General features: G+C 43.6%; 2 protein-coding genes across 2 annotated transcripts in view; one reads left to right on the plus strand and one right to left on the minus strand.

Moving 5' to 3' along the window:
- Positions 1–11744, plus strand: part of mtap (methylthioadenosine phosphorylase) — a 28790-nt gene extending 17046 nt beyond the window's left edge. Inside the window, exons 5-8 of the mRNA XM_080533190.1 lie at positions 693–795; positions 1041–1280; positions 6254–6376; positions 10076–11744. Of these exons, the coding sequence (XP_080389316.1) occupies positions 693–795; positions 1041–1280; positions 6254–6376; positions 10076–10114 (505 nt within the window). The 3' untranslated portion in view covers positions 10115–11744. The remainder of the gene's footprint in view (positions 1–692; positions 796–1040; positions 1281–6253; positions 6377–10075) is intronic.
- Positions 11745–14127: 2383 nt separating this feature from the next.
- cdkn2a/b (cyclin-dependent kinase inhibitor 2A/B (p15, inhibits CDK4)) lies at positions 14128–15864 on the minus strand. Its single transcript, XM_080533749.1, has 2 exons — positions 15553–15864; positions 14128–14594 (listed from the first exon to the last, which is right to left on the minus strand). The coding sequence occupies exons 1-2, from the start codon at positions 15682–15684 to the stop codon at positions 14343–14345; spliced, it is 384 nt and encodes a 127-aa protein (XP_080389875.1). The 5' UTR covers positions 15685–15864; the 3' UTR covers positions 14128–14342.
- Between the last annotated feature and the right edge of the window lie 6060 nt (positions 15865–21924).

Here is a 21924-nt window from a genome sequence, read left to right on the forward strand (position 1 = left end):
CTCAGGGACTGGTCGGCAGCATCGACGGACTGTTGGCCCACTGTTGTCCACCCCGGGGTTATTGTTACAGTTATTACCTCACTGTGGAAGACGAGAGTCAACTGACAACAATAGGTTCATCAGAGTCTTGGCATTTCTGGAATATTCAAAATGCACTTCACTTCTGGGTTCAGATCTAGGAGTAGTAGTTGTTGTCGTCGGGGGGGAAAGGGAGGGAGGGGGAGGGGGGAGGGGGGGGGGTCACATTCTTAAGAATCTTTCTGGAACCCTTCTGGAATGTCACTACGACTCTCTTCCCGAGGGCGATGCTTGCGTGTGTGTTTGTCTGGGGCGTAAACAAGCCGACATAGTTTAGTCAGCACGTTAGCGTAAAGGACAGCCATTAACTGTCACTAACTGTCCCCGGCTATGACCTTTCTCTCTACTCTCCGTGTCACCTGTGTGACCGTCCAATCAGGGAGACTCCCAGCGAGCGCACAAGCGGGTCAAAGTCCCTTTTCCCCCTGCGTTGTGTGACTTCACATTCACCACAGTGTTTACCACAGTTTTACCACCAGAGTTTCGGAGCAGCTGATGTTTTTATTGTCTGACTCACACCAGAGTCTAAATCTCTCAGTGAGAGCGGGGGCATTGAGTCATAACACACCTCACCTGTTACTGTTTCCTGTTGTTGCCCCCGGTTACCTTGTCAGGACCACCAAGAGGGCCCAAACGCTGTACGACGGGCAGCCCAACAGCCCCCCGGGGGTCTCCCACATCCCCATGGCCGAACCCTTCTGCACACGGACCCGGGAGGTCAGTGTTCACCCCCCTAGACCCCCCCCCCCCATAGCCCTCCTTCCTTCCTAGTTCCATTTCACCCCCCTAGCCCCCCCCCTGTACCCCTCTGTGGACTAGTTCCATTTCATATCTGTCTACCCCTAGGCCCCTGAGAGGAGGAGGAGGCGTTGTCTGTCTGTCTGTCTGTCTGTCTGTCTGTTGTTCTGTGAGATGTTCTAATCCCCATCCTGTCCTGTCCTGTGATGTGATTGGTCCCCCAGGTGCTGTTGGAGGTGGCCCGCGGCCTGGGGGTGAAGTGCCACGCGCGGGGGACCGTTCTGACCATCGAGGGCCCGCGCTTCTCCTCGCGGGCCGAGAGCCTGATGTTCCGCCGGTGGGGCGCTGACGTCATCAACATGACCAGCGTGCCCGAGGTGGTGCTGGCCAAGGAGGCGGGGCTGTGCTACGCCAGCATCGCCATGGCGACCGACTACGACTGCTGGAAGGAGCACGAGGAGGCGGTGGGTTTGAAGCGTGTGTGTCGTGGGTCGTGTGTGTCGTGGGTCGTGTGTGTGTGTGTGTGTGTGTGTGTGTGTGTGTGTGTGTGTGTCTGTGTCTGTGTCTGTGTCTGTGTCTGTGTCTGTGTCTGTGTCTGTGTGTGTGTGTGTGTGGCTGGCAATCTGTTCTGGCTGGCCTGGCTACTGGTTCTCACCTACAGGGCAGTAAGGGACAAGCCCATATATCCATATTCCATATATCCATATACAGGGCTGCCAAGTTTCACCAAAAGTTTGGATTGAGATTTTTTGGCGGTGGAGCGACCCAAAACTGTGCACGTTTTGGCAGCGGCGGCCCCTCTCTCCCACCCAATTATTTGTGCTAGTTTCCTGCAATTTTACATGTTGTTCATAATAAACCAGCACAAGAAATGAAAATAATTAACATTTTATAAAACAAGAAAAAAATTCAGACAATATATCATATTTATGAAATCTTAATAAACAAACACAGTAGCCTACAGACTCTAAAAGAAAAATGGGCCCCATCAACAGGACTCAGCCCCTTGGTCAGCAGCAGAAAGACCCTTGGTCATCTTATATACAGTGCATTGCTCATAGATGGCTATCATGTTATACAGTACATACCAGGGTTTTTCCTGGGTCAGAATGAGGGCTTTGGTGGTTGATCTTGTGCGAGCGCAGCGTGCCCACATTTTTTTGGAGGGACCCCCAATTGTTGTATTTGTATTGTAAATTGTAATTATTATTAATTATTATTATTATTAATGTACCTGGTTATGTTACAGTAGAGAAACAAAAAACAGTTACCAAAAAAACCAGAGTATTTACTAGCTAAGATTGACAAAAGATTGGCGTGGTGCAACCGAAATTAGTAAACAACTAGTTTTAAACTTGCTAGTAACAACTAGGGGTTTAGTAACTACTAAATGCCTGCATTTATAATGACTTACGCCAAATTGGTGCAACCCAGTCCAGTAGGCTACCAGATACGATGTTGTAATGTATGCACATAATTTGCTACCACGGTTGCCAGACGGAATTGACAATGTCCAGCCCAACCGGTCTAAAAGCTGCCGAATGCACCCGTCCAGTGTGACCAAAAGTAGCCCAATCTGGCAACCACTGCAGCTCGCGTGAACACAGGTTCTTCCATCAGCGCTCGCCTGCCGCTTCGATTGCAGACTCAAGTTAACGCGCGTGCAGAAAGATGCCACGAAACTCATGTCCGGTAGCTTTCTTTCAAGGAATTTCAAAAATAAAAGTCCCGTAAAACAATTGTTATTTCTCGCCGTGAGAAATAGAGATGCGGCGTGAGAGCGTGAGAACTGGTTGAAATGCGTGAGTCTCACGGCGATTGCGTGAGACTTGGCAGCTCTGTCCATATATCCATATTCCATAAATCCATATTCCATATATCCATATTAAAAGCGGTGGTGGTGGTGGTTGTTTCAAAGCTTCCAGTCAGTCAACCTAATGTGTCTTCCAAGTTTATTCTTCTTCTAGTTTGCATGACGTTTGCATATGACGAGCCGTATGCAAACTTAAAACCGCTAGAAGGTTCCATACTCTTATCTCACAGCTGCAACAGTCAGGGGCAACAGTCTTCTGTGGCACAGGTCGGTAGAGGACGGTACTAACAGGCGCTTAGGTTGTGGGTTCGATTCCCGCCGGGACCATATATATATACATATACTGCGTATGTAAGTCGCTTTGGATAAAAGCGTCAGCTAAATGGCATATATTATTGTTGTTATTATTGATATGATATTATTACTGTACCCGATAGCACTTTATACAAACATATACGTACATCATCCTCTTCTAGTTATTGTTGGATTCATGAGTGTGTGTGTTGTCTGTCAGGAAGGAATGTGTCCTGACGTGAGCTTGTTTGGAATGATGTAACGCTCATTGTAATGTGTGCAAACACGCCGAAACGAAAACGCTTATCTAAATCCTCTTAGAACCGCTCGGGCCTCAGGAAAGAAACGCCGCGTTCAGCTGTGGATTCAGTCGATGATTAACGAGGTCGGCCGAGATCAGAGCGAGAGACAGCGCAGGGCTGTCCCCGACCTCCTTACCAGAGAGAGACTTCCCCTCCCCCCCCCCCCCCCCCCCCCTGAGACCAGTGAGGTTCATTTCATTCAAGCGTTTGGATGTATTTCGTTCATTTTAACCAGGATTGTCCCCACTTAGCAACCCTGCCACCCCACCTCCTCCCCTGGACAATGCTGTCTTAATTGTTCCCTGTGCCTGTTCGTTAACTCTGTGTTCTATGTGCTCATGTTATCTGTTGCTTGTTGCTTGTGTGTTTCTGTTTTTCCCATATTGTCAGCGCCTTTGAGCCTCGGAAAAGCGCTAATATAAATATAATGAATTATTAACACATTACTGTGTCCCTGGGATCCATTACATTAGAACGATTGTCACGTCTACGACATATTACGTTTGTGTTCCAATGCTAGATTGGAAATGGAAGAAAAAAACGACCGATTTTGGAAGCAACACAGTTGTGAATCACTTCCTGGTTGAAAGTGAAAAAGAAAGTGTATCAGTCTACCCTCCTGCTTCCTTGGCTTAATAGTGTTTTTCCTGTGGTCGGGAATCTGGGAATTCTCTTGACTGTATGACTACACCACATCAAAGAGGTTGAGGACAATAGTTAATTCCAAAAGCAGATTTGAGACTTCCAGATAATCTTTTTATTTACTTTTTTTACATTTATTTTTTTACTCTGAATTTTTCGATACAGCCTCTTTGTTTTCATATCCTGTGTCTGTCACTGAGTCGGTCACTTCCCTGATCACATCACTTCACCATTGCTCACATCCAGATTGTCTCTCCTCCAACGTGTTGGAGAAGAAGATTTATGGTTCAATTGAACACGATGAAGTGCCATCACAGACAAACTCAGCCAGAGTTGTAAAAGCTCTTAACACATTAACCATAATGAAATGTACTTTGAACTCATTTAGTGCCAATGATGACTTTATTCACCCAAACATTTATGAATGATGGGTGCTTCATTTTGTAGCAAATGTATTTTTGCTATTGTGTATACCCAGCTGCTAGATTTGCCAAACTGTAGAGAGACTTACATTTCTCAGTATAAAATGATATAAAACCACAACACTAACAAAGTATTGTTGCTAGGGAAATACCACATACAAACACGCGAGTGTTCTGCAATTCTTTGGAAGTCAGTGAGTTAAATCTGGCACGCTCCAACACACAATTCATGGGAAAGTACTTTAGTGTGCGTCTATCACAAAGCAGCTTACTTACAGGAATAGGAACTGGACTGTGATTGACCAGTCATATGTTTGGAATGATCAATCTCAGCCAAGAAGGACGTCTCTGCTGCTCTCTCCTTCCTCCCCCCGTCAGCATTTCACATGCAGTTGTGTTTCTATTTGCAACGCTTCACACAGCGATTGTGTCACTCTGAAGGATCTCACACACACACACACACACACACACACACACACACACACGCCTGTGTTCTAATGGCTTCCGAGTGCCAGTAGTTGACCACAGCCCACTCTCAGGCCCGGCCCAGATGATATACGATGTCTGGGGGAAGGGAGGCTCGACTTCCCCTCTTCTCCTCCACATCCCCCTTCCTGGTTCCTGCAGCTGACCTCTGGGCTGCCTTCCACCTCCGGTTGCACCACCACGCCACATCCTTCCACCCCTCCCCTCCCCTCCCCTCCCTCCCTCCCTCCCTCCCACTGCGTCTCAAATGAAGCACTGCTGCGTCCTCTCTCTCTCTCCCCTCTCCGTCCCTCCCTCCCTCCCCTCCCTCAGCCCTGCCAGCCTCCGGTGTGTGTGCCTCCTGCCAGCGGAGGTTGAGTCACCAGAGTCAGAAGGCCGGCCAGGGCCAGGCAGGCTGCTGGGAAGACTCACACCAGCACCACAACATCAGCCCCCCAGCCGCTGAACTAGGACCAGTGACATAACACAAGGTTATGTGAGGTCACAGAAGTTGATATCAGTGGTGAATGTTTGACCATGTTTGGAACAGCGGTGAATGTTTGACCTGGTGACTCTTGCAAGTCGATTAGTGCGATTAGTTATCATAACGAAGGCAATTAAAGACGTGCGCAACATAAATGTGCTATCTCCTTGATGCTGTTAAACCTGATAACGGGTTGAATAATGGGCTTAATTGGCCCCTCGCAATGGATTAGATAGCTGCTTATCTTATGCCCTGTCATCTTTCGTTTCATTTTTTCCCCTGTGCTCCAAGTTTTTTTTAATTGTCCGTCAGACTTTAAGTATCGATTGGAGTCGAAGTCCTGCAGTCATCTGATCTGACCCCGTCCTATTTCATTTGAAACGGAAACAAATGGGGTTTCATAACAAACCAAAACGTCATATAGTAGGCTACAAACTGTCCCTGTCGCCTCTGATACCGTACCGCTTCCACGGGTACCGAAGCCCGGTTGGGTGATCGGTTGTTAAAAGCCGTTAAACGATTAAACGCGCTCGCTCGGAGACGCGCACCGTCACGGGGCTGAAATGAAAGTGAAAGTCATAGTGGAGTTCTACGTTCTACGTTTCTGAAACCGGTCCGACCGGCTCGGTGACCGTCCCGGTGTGTGTGCCGCTGCCGTCTCTCTACCGGGGGTGTCAGCGAGGTGCGTGTGTGTACACAAGACACTACGGGAGCGTCCCGAGTCGACGTGAGAATGCTGTATGTCCTCAGGCCAACTTCCAACACGACAATGGGGCTTAATAAAGTCAAGTAAAGAGGAAAGAGTCAACCGCATTTTTTTATTTTTTTATTTCTCACTTCTCACTGGCCCACACACACACACACACACACACACACACACACACACACACACACACACACACACACACACACATATATACTACATATTCTTGGCTTAAAACAGGCTTAAAATCAGGTTTCAACAAGTTTCATTTCCTAAATCTCTCTCTTCCTCCCTCTCTCTCTGGATCTGCAGGTCTGTGTGGACAACGTGTTGAAGACGATGAAGGAGAATGCCAACAAGGCCAGTAGCATCCTGCTCACCGCCATCCCTCAGATCTGCCAGATGGACTGGACTCACACGATAAAGACCCTGAAAGTAAGAACATGTACTTAGTGATAGTACGCTTAGTGGAGTATTTGTCGGATATGTGTGTATTTGCATATTTTAGGAAAAGGTTGGAGAATTGAGACATTGAGAGATATGTCTGTTACTCGAGGCACTGACTGACTAAAAACCGCATTCCATCTTTGACAACCATACACGGTACAAAAAGCTTGAAAATATGACTACTCAGTATTAAAGAAAGCAAATAATGTAACAAAAAGAAACTGTCTGGGCTAATCAACTACAGCCAAGTTGAAAGCCAAACCAGGGAAATGGTTTAAAGAAGTATCAACAATCAACTATGCTTTAAAGGGAGGTTCCACTAATATGCACCAGCTAAATGGCATAGAAGTGGAACGTCCCTTTACCATCCTCCAGAGTTTATGAGAGAGAAGAGAGAAGAGAGAGAGAGAAGAAAGAGAGAGAGAGAGAGAGAAGAGAGAGAGAAGAGAGAGAGGGCAGAGAGAGAGGGCAGAGACAGGTGCAGCAATGATGTTCGCCCATTGGCTCGGGTTACCATCGAATGGTGTGTGTGAGTGTGCGTCTATGTACACGGGGTCAATCAGAGGTCCCATCTGAGTCTATGAATACATATCTATATGTATTCATGTGTAGCAGGCAGGCCCAGAGGAACACACAGGCTTACCAGGGCCCTGGGTCCTTATGAGTTATCAAACAGTAAAAAAAAAAGCACCGCAACTTAATTCGCAATTGGGAGGCCGACATGGTGTGAGAACCGTCCGTCTGGTGATCATCGGAGACGGGGGAGGGAGGGAGGGAGGGAGGTGGGGGTGTGTGTGTGTGTATCATGTATCATGGCCTGATGTGGCCTACCATAGTGCTGCGTGACAATCGCTCGTTGTGTAGCTGCTGTTGCCAAAGTGTCATCAAAGAGAGACACGATGAATTGCTATGTACAGCCTATAGTCGTATTCACACGGGACTAGTATGATCTGGGGACCTCGTGTGATTTAGAAATCACGTCTGTGTTTTTCGTGCAGCGCACAGGATAAGCTAAGTCTGTATTTTGCTTGAATTTACTGACATTACCCCCCGGATATGATGTCAAGGCTCTGTAACATAGATATGCAAGGAGATATATATGTAACAAGGCATATATAGATATATAATTGATATCTATTATACATAGTAGATATGGAACAAGCCATGCATGTCACCCATCTCATCATCTTTCGAGATTTTGCTCTGGATTTGAGCTTGCTGTTTCTGTGAAGGGGTCTCCATGCTGTGTAGAGAGATTAGTCTCCTGGGTTTGCACCCAAAACGCTGTCAGAACTTTCATTTATAATTTCGACCGCAGCAGAAAAAACATGGCGGAAAAAAGGCGCGGAGAAAAGTAAAAACATTGCAAGCGACCCCAAATTACAGAGATGCTGATTCGAACAGGACTAATATTATCACAGGACGTCTGTTTTGTGCGAAATACAGTAGGTCATTTGCGGTGGAACTTTTACACCTTACAAATTAAATTAAATTAAATTACGGACAGATTTGCACAGGATTAAGATCACAGATTAAGATCACAATTATTGATTTATTTGTTTGTTTTTACAATTTTTACCTTTGCCATGCTTGAAGAAGGTCTATGACTGAAAGCTCGCAATAAACAACATTGCACAGTGTTTTTTCTTTTGTTTTTACCATGAAATCTTAATTTAATCAGAACCAGTCTTTTTTTATCTGGCATAACAGGTTTATATTGACCAATTCCATACGTTAGTTAGAGGGAATCATGTGTGTAGTTGGGGAACTAAATTATACAGAAATTAGTGCAGGTGCAAAAATTCATGAACCCCACGTTGCCATGGTTAAATCAAGTAGGTAATATATAATACACATGGAATTGGTCAATATAAACCTGTTATGTCGGATAAAAAAGACTGCCTCTGATTAAATAAAGATTTCATGGTATAAACAAAAAAGATTGCACAAGGGGTTCACATGCTTTCAAGCATCCCTGTATATACCGTATCCAATCATTTGGGGGCTTTTTCTTCCTCTAGTATGAGTACTCCAGTACTCCAGTAGTTCACATCCCTGATCACATCCCCTGGTTCTGTGGACCAGGTATGAGCGTCTCAGTCTGGCCCAGCTGAGGAGGAGAAGGTTCCCTGGCCTGCGTTTCACCAAGGCAGTTTGTTAGTCAGAGGCTAGTGCTGAGAGATGCATCCAGAGACCACACACACACACACACACACACACACATACACGCACCCACGCATGTACACACACACACACACACACACGCCCATGCATGTACACACACACACACACACACACACACACACACAGATGCACACACACACACACACACACACACACATGCACACACACACGCGCACACACACACACACACACCCACGCATGTACACACACACACACACACACACACACACCCTCGCACACGCACACACACACACACACACACACACACACACACAGGGTAAAACCAGGCTTGCTGGTGAATTTATCAGAAACAATGGGTTTAAAATAAACGGTAAAGTTGAAACGGAAGGCCTGGCTCACACAGGACGTCATTTGAGGCTAAACCTGAAACCAAACTGATCATTCCACTGAAGGCTTCTAACCAATTCGGGGGCCCAGGATGTTATTCATCTTACCTAGCCTGTCGTCTGAAGTTCCAGTCAATTGTTGGAATTTGGTATTTTATGCTCTGGGCACGGGGTCGGCCATAGACGGCGCCCCTGGAGCAATTAGGGATTCAGTGTATTGCTCGAGGACACCTCGCCGGGGTTCGAACTGCCGACCCTTGCAATCATTAGACGCCGGCTCTACCTCCTGAGCCACTGCCGAACCCCTACAAACAAAATACAATTGGCTAAGTCAGTGAATCATCTGTCCACCACCAGTCATAGCAGGGAAAAGTAAGCTATGCTCAGGCCTGGAGCCATTAGCAGTCGTCGTGCTAGAAGAAGGAAGTTTTTATTTACATTTCTCGAATTAATTTGTTTTATTATGACACCAGGGAAACAGTACAGGGGGCTAGAGGGTTAGAGGGTTCGGCTGAGAAGATCATCCTGTTCTTCCTGCTACCTTCTGGAACTATACTATACTATATTGTTTCCCCGGTATATGTAAAGCACTTTGAATTGCCCCTGTTGTCTGAAATGTGCTATCCAAATAAACCTGCCTTGCCTTCTTTTGTTTCGTTGATCCCAAAGCATGTCAGTTATGTCCGTGTGCGATGTACGGAAAAATCACCTTCGATTTTATTTGGATTTGATTTGTAGCCACAGCCAAACGACCACACCCTATGTTTACCTAACCCGGGTCTAAACTCTTACCTGCAAGTTCCCCAAATACTCATCGTCTTGATCAAGCGTCGACTGTGACACGCAGAGGTGTATTTGGGGAACTACGATAAGGGGTTTCCCAGAACAACAGGAAGTGATAGGCACTTGTTGTTTTTGCTGAACGTTTTTGTTATTGAGAAGTATGGATTTCAGACAGTCCTAGTAAGTAAGTAAAGCTTTATTGATATAGTGCCTTTCGTACATGAAATGCAACTCAAAGCACCAAACTGAATTTCACTGAAGGCTTCTAACCAAACTCCTCAAGCGCACTTCCAGTAATGTGAGTAATGAGAGTGAAGCGTTGTGCTGTGGTAGTTTGTGTCTAATTCTTCCTCTTATCTTCTGTGTTTTTCAGACGACGGCACAGTCCTCAATAATGCTTCCGAAACACTGAGGCGGCGGGGGGGGGGCGGTTCGGGGAAATCCACCATGAATGAGTCACCCCCACAGACCCCGCCCTCATCTCCACCCCCCGCTAATAACGGACAATGGACTCTCCCGTCTCATTCCATGGATTTGTCTTCAGTGAATCACAATTTAACAAACAAACGAAAAAGAAAAAAAAGTGCCTGATATGCATGTTTTCTGTAAAAAAAAACTCCTCACTTTTTAAACACATTTAATCATGGAATGTTTGAAAACCCTCCTCACTTTTTAAACACATTCAATCATGGAGGAAGCCCTTTCCCAGAATGTGCACTGTACATCTCACCCTCTGTTATTATTCCAAACAACCTTTCCATCCATCCGACCATGTCATGTCATCCCCCCGGTCAGTGCATGCGTTCGTCAAAAAAACATATTTTCCAGCTTGCTTTCAGATAGATCATGTGTACCCCAAAAAAATATTCTAAATGCAAAATAAAGTGTCTCCTAAAAAACTGTATGTATATATGTATATGGGGGGGAGAAGTGGCGGTTTATATTTTGTGGTTAGTATTGACACAGAGACATTCAAATGAAAACAACCGCTGGCTTATCCGGTGTGGTTGTTTACCGTTGCTCTACTTGAACTATTTCATCTGTAATTCAAGACATGTCCGTCGGCCGCTCTCTGCCACACCCTCCTAACCGCTTCCCCCTCCTCGGGCCTTCTGAACAATGCCGTTTCTCACACTGACTTCAACAGGGAACGAACCGATGTAAGCGTCTAAGCTTAGACCCATCCTTTCGCCTGTAAAATCTGTGAGGAAGTGCATACTTGCACACGTGCGCTTCTAAATGAATGTGGGAAGTGTACAAGGCAAGCGCATACCTACTCATACAGTAGTGCGCTGGAGAAAGGCAATCGGGGCCTGTCGGTTATGCGGTTGTCTCACACTGAGGTCAAACTGCTTTGTTGATATTGTTAACTCCTCAATGCAAATGTAAGGCCCATAATAGGATATACATACTTTTCATTTCATGAAACGTTTATAGTATTATATACTTTTCACTAAATTGGCCCTATTTCATAAGCCAGATGTCTTTGTATTGAGTCTTTGTACACCGAGGGCATGTCTGATGATGCCTTGTCACCATGTGACAGTGGACGAGGCCTTCCGGAACTATCTGCCCTTAACACTTCTTCCATGGTGGTGATGCATTAGGGATGACAGTAGTCAGGGATCATTTGGCTCGGTAAGAGACTGTTCTATTGTCAACAAGAGGTTTCTGGCTTACATGTAACATGTAACAAAAATCAAGTAGAATTCAATGAATAAACTTTAAGATTCTTGATTTGCTTTCATTTAAAAAAAAATTATAATCAGGAAGTTGGAGGTTGGTTGTTTTCTTTGGTAAGGCCACAGGATGTACGGCGGGTTGGTGTTGCAATGTCTGATACATGTTACAGAACTGACGTGGTTGTTGTAGGTACTTTCAGAGTGGCTAGCTGTCCCATGCATGATTCATTCCTGTCCGCAGACCTGGCGACGGTACATTGCACACGTGAGCTGTGGTAGAAAGTGTCACAGCACAAATTATTGTACAGACCTTTCATTTCCCTCCAGATCGGATGTCAGACTGTGTGGAAATTGTGAACTGATGATGTGGCATAAATGAAATAAAAAGTGTATTTGAAAAACAAACAAAAAACATTGACAGTCTCATCATCCTTTGAAATTATGTTGAGAGAGAGAAAGAGAGATTTTGTTTATATATAATGATAATGACATTTTCTTTTTCTATCGCTTCATAATATTATATTAGTATAGTTATATACTATACACAATAATAATGATCTGATAATAATTAAAATACATAAATATAGTATATAAATAATAAATGCTACCCTAATATAATACAATAGTATATTATGTAGAGCCTAATATATAGAGATAGTTTTTCTGCTGATGTCAAAATCTCAAAACACTTTTAAAGTTGTCTTACAGTTCAAACATTCCCCCCAACATTTTGAAATTGATTCAAAATAAAGACCTGTTTGCATTTGCTTTTAGCAAAAATGTATTTGAGTGGAATATACATTTCTAGATTTCTCCATGCATAACCTTGCTTTTTCAGGGTCCCTCAGAAGAAGAATAATAATAATAATAATAATAATAATAATAATAACTTCAATTTCTATAGCGCCTTTCAAAAAAAAAAAACTTAAGGGAAATGGTCAGACAGACAAAACAGAAAACAAACAAAGCAAAACATCGACTAGAACAGATGAGTGAAGTGAAGTTCAACATCACCCCAGTCACTCTACAAAATTGAAAACAGAAAACAGACAAAGCAAAACCGATAAGGGCTCATTTGAAGGAGCCCGGGGGCGTTGCGGATCACTAGTCCTATAGTCCAAAGTCCCTGGTCCGCAGGTGATGAGAAGCGTACATGATGTAGCTACCACAATGCTTCAAACTAGGGATGGTGATGAGGGGGTGACTTGTACATTGATGCAGACCCAATTATGTATTTGAAATATATATACTATTATGGGATTTCACCTGTTATTTCGACCAATTGTGTAGAGTGACTGTGATGTTGAACTTCAACATTCTTGAAGTGGCACTTGAAATAAAAGAATCTCCCCTAATTATTATTATTATTGATAATTTAATATGATTATTATTGCAGGCTAAATTACATCATTGTCTAATATTTCTATTTAGTTCGTTTTCGACATACATTGTTTGTAATGTATAAGCCTATCCATGCACACATTGACAAACATGTTTCCTATTATTCGGACAGCTACTAAACGTTTCAAATTAGAATGCCAATGCAAAATAAAATATTCACACTCGAGAAATGTGATTACATTGTAGTCATTGCACTCAGGGTAGCGGGTGCCCAATTTTAGGCCTAAATACATGTTTCCACTCAAAGTACAATTGTCCAACTTTTTTTCGTAATACACTCCTATGTTGATCGTTGCTGCAACATTTTGCACCAAAGTTATTTGTGGCATCGCCGATTGTCTGGTGAGACGTGATAACAAGAGAAACTGCAAGGGGCGTTACACGTCGCGTCCACGTCGGTTTGTTTATGCTTCTCCGAAGATTGTTTTTGCGTTCATAGGCCTACAGTAGGCCGAAATATGGTTTGAGCATTCAAAGAAAATGAAGTTGGCGGATACATGTTCATATTTATATGTAATGCAAAATGTAGGCCTACATATGGACCACGATCTTGCATCATTGGTGGAATTGGTGCAATTTGAATTGATAGGAAACGCCCATCTCTGCTATCTCTGCTTACATGTACACACTACAGTACATGTTGACTTTTTGTTCAACTCCAAGGCTGAAATATTTGGGAAAGTAGGCCTAAAGTATCTAAGTAGGCCTAATTGAAGAGGGGGAAATAATAATTTACATGTTACGATGGTGGTTTTGAAACAGTTAGGCTATTACTCGTGTCAATTGCTATTACTCATGCATTATTGCAGTCTTGACACATTCGTTTACACAAACATGTATGGTCTAGGTTGTGTAATGGGTTATTGGGGGAGATCAGAGTGGACACACCTTAGGCTCCTTATCGCAACAGAGGCAATACAGTTTTAGATTTCGTTCGCTATATAGCTTAGGCTACTCTATAATTGATAAATTACAAACGGATCTCCTATTTACGTATTCATTAATTGCGTACATTTCTGTGTAAAACGTTGACTTCATGTTACACTGAAAATAACTTCATAGGAGCAAATGCATTTCAATTTACCTATCAAATAATGTCCAAACGTCGTTGAACTACAGTAAATAACACACGACCCATTTTCTAATAACATACTGTAGCATATTCTTGTAAAAGCATGGGCGTTTTAATCCAAATGTAATGGGTTTGTATTAAATACAATTATTGTATTCTTTTCGAATAAAAATACATCTTATCATAAAATACAATCAAAAGTGCAGGCAGTTTCTTGTGAATTCTATATTATTTTGTCTGCTTTTATTTTTTGGTTCAGCATATTTCTCACTCTCTCAAAATGGTGTCCATCGTATTGCCACTTTCCAATTTTCTTATATATATTTATTTTTCAAAAATATATAAAACCGTATTAAAAAGAAAATGGCCAATACTCTAAACAAATAAGATAGACAATTCCAAAGGAAAAAAATCGTAGGCTATAGCCTACAGGAATGACATTAAATTAGGGTTAGTAGGCCTATATGACAAATAAATCTTCGATTTCACAAAGTCTCCAGAAACGCAACAACATCCATGTGGCCGTTCTCTCGTGCCAAGTCGATAGGTCGACAGTTTTTTTTGTCCAGGGCTCTTGGATCAGCAAAGAATTGGACCAGGAGTTCTGCCGTGTCTAAAAAGCCCCCTCTTGCCGTGTCGTGTAGCGGTGTCGTGCCCGTGTGCCTGTCGGCGACGTTGGGGTCCGCTCCTCCCTCCAGTAATAACAGCGCCACAGGTGTGCTTCCCATCATCATCACCTAACAACCGATAATGACAAATAACAATAATTAGGGATACAATTCGGCCCATATATGGTAAAGAAAACTAACCAAAAAACTGTCTACATGTGTAAATGAGTCATATGTCACCACGAATGTCACGGCATACCCTTAAAGAACACTTTTTAAAATTGTAATAAGGTCTATGATTGCTATAGGCCCAATACTTCATAATTTCGTTATTACTGCTTAACAGGCAGAGAGCACATGTCGATATATGCATGTCGATTAAATGTTTAAGTATTCAGGCCAATAGGCCTACTGTAAATTATGGAATTTTTTATAGTAGAAACAGTTGCAAAATAGGCCATTTATTATGATTAAATATGACTTTTTAGGAGAGCAATGTCTCATTTTCACTGGGCGTGACCTCCACAGAATATACTTCCTTTTGTTCATGTTGTCTATTTTGATTAATCCTTTGTTTGATGTCAAGTTTTTTATTTTGTATTATTGTATTGAAAATGTAGGCCTACAATGACAGGTCATTTAGGTCACAATGTGTCCAACAATAAAGCACAACAATATAGACTTATGTATGAATTTCAATGCAAAGCACAATGACGCACTTTGCAGTGCTGGATCACCTGAAAGCCAGAAGATAGGATTTAGATTAGAGATTAAGCGTAAATAGCCTTAAAGACTAAACATGCATTACATTTTAAAGCAGATATACAGCCTACATTGTTTGTAGCCTAATAAATGCTTAGATGCAAATACTTAGAATATTCTGAATGTTATGGACCAGGCAGAACAATCTGTTGTTCATACATACAAATAACTAGGCTTCTTGGATGTATTTCAAGCACGACGCATATCTCTAATAAGCACTAGCCTAATATATTATTGTTGAAATAGACTCCTAACGGTTGGTCAGGCCACCGCCATGACACGATATGCATCCGTAGGGACGATCCAACGTGACACTGACACTGACCTGGAGAGATGAGCGTCCGAAGCGGTTCAGCCCGTTGACATCCACCACCCCGTCCTGGAGCAGAGCCCTGACCCGCTCCGTGTCGCCCGTGGCGGCTGCTGAGGAGAGCTCATCCTCCAGATGCATCGTCATGTGAGGAGGAGAGATTCACGGTTCCAACACTTAACAGTCCCGACTCCCAATACTTCAGATTCCAGTTCTGACAGGTAGACCTATCTATCACGTTGGAAAAGGACTATGTCATGTCATTGTCCGGACATGGCACGCGCAGAAAAAAATCGGTCTGTTTCTTCTGTGTCATGTGTTGATAAGTGGTTCCTCTCAAATGATGACGATCGATCCCAAAGAGCCTCGGTGATCTGGCTGGAGTAAAGTGAGCGGCTCATCGCCGGGCCAGCGGACAGCGGTGTGTGTCTGGGCTTGCCTGCTTTGAGTCGGTGACGTCGTCCCTCTGTGCTGCAGTACCAGCGGCCTGCGCATGCGCTCAACGGACTGATCAGCCCAACAGCACTCCAGGAAGAGCCGACTGCGGCGACACTTCAAATAATAGGAACCGTTCTCATCGTCCGAATACATTTTTATTTTATATAAACGGTTGAACATTAAACATAAAAATAGACGCATTAAAAACATAACATACAGTATGTCCACCGTTGGTGGTAAACAACTTCGGCGGCAGCGCTTGTCTGGGGCAGATAGCTGCCTCTGCACGCGCCGATAATGAAGCCCTATTGGTCCCACCCGTGTTGCTATGCAGCAGGTGGTAACTAGGTAACCACCCTACTGGAACACTGTTGGCTAGTTCAGCTACAAGTAGCATAAACGACACACGATGCTGCGTTCGTAAATTCGCTCTGAGAGCGCCGGCGCGCACACTGGGTTCAACGTCATAACCGGACCAAGTAATCTGATTGGACAAGAGGCATTCCATGAGTGCTGATCAGATTTCCATAGCGTATTTACGAACGCGTATTCACGTATTTACGATGTAAAGGTTTATCTACAAGCAGCATTTAACTCACCATGTACAATTATCTACAAGCAGCATAAACAACACACCGTGTAAAGGTTTATCTAAAAGCAGCATAAACAACTCACCATGTAAAGGTTTATCTACAAGCAAGGCAAGGCACGTTTATTTGTATGGCACATTTCATACAACAGGGATAATTCAAAGTGCTTTTACATACCGTTAGCCTCATGGCATAATTGCCTAAAGTCATATTTTGGCCAAATTGAGATATCTGCCTAACTCTACTCTCCTAACACTGCTGATTCACTTTGCATTATTGCCTATTATTATATTGCATATCAGAATGCTTGTTACATTCCAAAACCACTATCTGCCCAAGTCATCTCTTTGACATAGGCATTTTTGACACTACATACAAAGATGGCTCGGCTGACCACAAGTGAAGCATGACTTATGCGAGGCTAACGATACATTATAAAAAATACAGTGAGAGGAGCATAGTAAGAAAATAAAAATGACAATGAATGAAAGCAAATATAGGCTAAGAAGTAAATAGATAAAACATTCAATAAGACGATAGTTAATGGATATAGAAGTGTTTGTGTTTAATCATAACTACTGCAAAACATGAAGGTTTTTAGCATTTTATTCGATTGAAGGGTTTGGGCCTGTTTGATTTCTTCAGGGAGTTTTTTCCAGGATTTTTTACCATGCGGCAGCGTGACTGAAAGCTGCTGCACCGTGTTTTGTTTTCGGTCTTGGAATGATTAGCTGATTAGTCTCAGCTGACCGTAGCTGACATAGGCCTAGGTTTAGGCTATACTTTTGCAGTCACACATCATTAGCATCAGTATTGAGCTGCAACGTTTGCAGGAAAAGCGCTATACAAATACAGGTATTATTATTATTATTAGGCATTGTTTTAAAGTAAAACAGTATAGGCTTCATATAAAACGGATGGAAGAGGAAACGTTATGATTATGTTAGCCTTGTGTTTGGTTTCCTGACAACAAAAGCTTTGGCACAGGTGAGATGTTGGCTGTGTTCGGAATGGTATACTAGCATACTGCATACTAGCATACTCAATGAGTATATACTGCATACTGCCTACTAAATTCATAATAAGTATGTGAAAACCAGCCGACCATTTACACCAGGGGTCCCCAAACTACACGGCCCACCCCCACACTTGGACCGGCCCTTTGAACAACGTCGCCCTCACACACTCTCAACAATGCCAGAAACATATTTTGAAAATTAAACTTTAAATATATGTTTTAATCATATCATATCTGTATTTGATATTAAAGGTTGGCTTTCAAATTAAAATTTCCCTTAGTTATAAACTATTTTCATTAATAACATTATTAGTTTCACCCGCCCACAGAATGCGGTACATTCAACGTAACTTTCCATAGTGAACGAGCACGGATCTGTAGCAGGTGCACGCGAGCTAGAACAAAAATTCAGAGAGATGAAAAATGGCCAAATGGTTGGTAAAGAGAAAAGTTTATTCAGAATGCAAGGTTTTTAACCAACAGTGCACAAGTGATTATTATTGTTAAATGCAAAGAAAAGGCTCATCTGTCAAGAAGCGGTGTCTGTGTTCAAAGAATACAATCTGCGCCGACACTATGAAGCCAGCCACAAAGACAAGTATGCTAGTTTACAAGACCAAATGAGAGCAGACAAGTGTCGAAGCTAAAATCAGCTCAGCAGAATACGTTTGTACCCGAAACCCAGTTATACCAGTCATCCGTTCGGGCCAGTGCTGATGAGTTTGTCAATAAATGTATGAATGTGGTCGCGGAGGAGGTGTGTCCCGCGGTGAGTCTGTCCGCAAGTAGGCACCAGATGAATTGAAACAATGGGGGATTAGATAATGTAAATGCCCAGCTGCAGGAGAAAACGAAATCATTTTACCGATATGTTCATGATCTGTATCAAGCAGGGATTTTCCTGCATAGAGAATTATGAGGCGGCCGCCTCCAGCTCTCGACAAAACTCTGACGGTCGTATTTTTTACAAGCGCTGCACTCGATTCTGTCATTTCTAACTGCAATTGCGGCACTGAGCCGACGTGGTGGTGGGGGCGCTGTTTTGCAAATAAGTTAGCTTTCGTGTTTGCTAGCGAAACAGCTGATAGTGTTATGACACGGGGGCGAGGGGGCTCAAGGACACGACAATGGAGGCAGGATACTGTGAAGCCCCGTAGGGTATTTATTTACAGTGTAGGGGAGGGGAAACAACTGAAAGGAAGAGTCCGGGGGTTTCAGCCTGGCGGGCTGGCGGTAGTGGTTGGCGTGGGCTGTGGAGGAACGGAAAAACAAGGTAAGTCTCCACGGTAGGCCAGTACATAAGAAATAGAGAAGTCACAAAAATAGGCACGAGAGCAAAGTTAACGACTAGTAACATAGGATACTTGCCAGGTCATTCTTAGGGAAGAACTGACGATGAGTGAGTAGAAGTCCAGAGTAGATGTAGGCAGAGGGTTGATGGGGAGTGGAGACAGCCAGGTGTGCTGGTTTGGCTGATAATCCAATTAGTGGGGACAAGCCTCACCTCCATTTTAAACCTCCATTTTAAACCCTAAAATATGTAATTTTGGCTTTACAAGTGTTAACATGTCATTTGATGAAGTTTTAATATGTTTTCAGGCAAGAAAGTAACCACATATATTCCCAAAATGTGTCCAGTTTACCAAAATAACCCGTTTATATATCTGATCTGACGATTGTTTGCGTCTTCTGTTCGCTAGCTGCTTTCGTAAATTCGCCCTGGAAATATGATCAGCACTCATGGAATGCCTCTTGTCCAATCAAATTACCTGGTCCCTTTATGACGTTGCATCCAGTGTGCGCTCCGGCGCTCTCAGGGCGATTTTACGAACGCACCCTACGTTGCTTACCTTCACTCACTCGACAGAAATATCGTAACATAATTACAACACGTTGTAAAATGATTTGGGGGGCCAATATCTTTAGCTAGCTCAAGTAACTAGCTTACTATATTGTTGTCTTAACAGTTGGTAAAATAACATGATTAAAATAAATATATATGAGCAATAACATATCGTGGGCAAGCACTACAACCAACTTGTCCGTCTGAAGCTACAATACTGGGATCATTCGTGATTGGGCTACAATCAGTCAAATACTAGGCGAACATGTGTGTAAGACACAAATAAACTTGGATTTCATGCATTTCAAGTGGCATATTTGTAATCATGACGACTAGCCTGGTCTAAGAATGCATTTCATCATGTTAATTCCCAGTATAGTGAAAATACCACCGCTCATCCGTGATCAGACTTAGGTGCTGCAACTGAAGAGTATCAAATAGAGTGCAAGAAAGCAGCATCTGCACACTCAAATATGTGCAAAAAACTATGTTTATTGCAAGCTTTCGGTTCCCAGGCTATCGGACAATGTAAACAAAATCTGTATGACAAGTTCGTATGACGCAGTTTGACGAGGCTGAAAGCGCACAGGGTTGCCAGATGGGATTGACAATTTACAGCCTAAACTTTCTATAACCTCAAAATCAAGTAGCCCATTCGGCGGTTATCCGCCCCATCTGGCAACCCTGGACGCAATCCTGCAACCCTGGACGCGAAATGCATTTTGGGGAAGCAGTATGCCAGAAGTGTCCATCGTAACTGACTTCAATTTTCCCGGAAGTAATTGCTCGCCTACTCAATTTCTTGCATTCTCCAATCTCACATACTGTACAGTGTGAACGCACTACATACTCAAAATCTACGTCATATCTAGTATGAGTAGTATGCTAGTATGCTATTCCGAACACAGCCACTGTCTCTTGCAACAGTCATGTTTGAGGGACAGTTTTTGGGACACCCTATCAGCGCCTGTACCTTTGGCCTGGTCTATCAACTCTAACCAGTTGTATGATGCTTAAGGGTTTGACATTATCTACAAATATCCTCCACCAAGAGAATAGATAAAACACTTTTAGTCCCTTCCCACTCTAGTATTTCGCTCACCCAATCTTTATTTCTTAGGCTTGATTTGTTTTCCTCCGACTCAAATGGACTCAAATTGACTCAAATGAACTCAAACTGATTATATAATCAAATATCATCCATGCTTCTATACTTGAGAGCATTAGTTCTAGGTCTTATTTTGACATTCCAGTCATTCCAATGCAATCCAACGGCTTATGATGTTCACGAAGAGGATTAGAACGAAGATGATGATGATGCTGATGATGATGATGATAATTGGGATAACAAACAGTAGGATCCATTCCATTGTGACTCCATAATGGTCCCCGCCCGTGTTTTTTCACGTCTGGGCAAATGGATGTGTGCCGTATGGAATGCCACTGTGCTAATAAGCTCAGAGTTCACGGCCTATCGTGCCTGTGGTCTGGCGTGGGCGGAGGTGTGTTGGTTTGGAAGTCCCCTTCTGGTGTGCGTGTGTGTGTGTGTGTGTGCGCGCGCGCATGCGTGTGTGTACAGTTTATGTGGACTTAGAGCGAGACGAAAAAAAAGGGACACTGTCTTACAAAAGGCCAGAATGGACCACCTAGGCCACCATCCTTTCATGTGCTGCTTCCGGGCCTTGAAAGAGGACATTGAGTCGACGGCGTTCGCCAAGAATGCTTTCTACACACAGTTAATAACAGGCCCCGGCCAATCATCAAAGGCGTCTGACTCAGCCTCTTCTCTCCTCTATGAGTTCATTTAATCTTTTCCCCTCAGAAATCGTTCCCTCGGTAGCGAAAAAATGCTAATCTCCCCCACAAAGTGCTAAAATGGCCATCGGAAAGCTCCGGAAAGAAGGTGGACTGTCTACTTACTACAATAAAGGCCGGTGCCGTTGTCTTGAATATCTCAGAGGGAGGGAGGGAGGGTGAGAGGAGAGGGAGGGTGAGAGGAGAGGGAGAGCGAGGGAGAGAGAGAGAGGGAGAGAGGGAGAAAGGGAGAGGGACCAACAGCCAAATTCTCCTCTTGATGTTTGCTCAGACGCTGGCTCCAGATCTAGGGGGATTTCTTTTTGGATCTCTTCATGGTCATGGCAGCCTTGCGAAAGAATGATTGAATGAATGAATGAATGAAAGAAACCCCAAAAATGTCACCTCCTCTCTTTCCAATCCAATTACAGTGCACACGCCCTGTTTGAACGTACACAGAACCGTATTCCCGGTGCCTTCTGGAGCTGCCTTAGCCCCGCCCAAGCAGCCCCAGACCGCCATGAAGGGGAATACCTAGGTTCTGATGCCAGACGAGTGATGTCACCTTCTCTGAGTTGGTCCCTTGAAATCCCCCTTTTTTTGTATCCCTTGTCTCCACAGATGCTGCTGTTTCTTCGGAACTCATCATCATCATCATCATCGTCATCGTCATCATCATCATCATCATCATCATCGTCATCATC

This window comes from Nansenia antarctica, assembly GCF_963989245.1.
Source record: "Nansenia antarctica genome assembly, chromosome: 6".
In the NCBI taxonomy this organism is placed as follows: domain Eukaryota; kingdom Metazoa; phylum Chordata; class Actinopteri; order Argentiniformes; family Microstomatidae; genus Nansenia; species Nansenia antarctica.

Coding starts and splice junctions, on each gene's coding strand:
- cdkn2a/b (XM_080533749.1), bottom strand. CDS start 15,684: ATGACGATGCATCTGGAGGATGAGCTCTCCTCAGCAGCCGCCACGGGC. Junction 14,595..15,552: donor TCGGACGCTCATCTCTCCAG/GTCAGTGTCAGT, acceptor ATCGGTTGTTAG/GTGATGATGATGGGAAGCAC.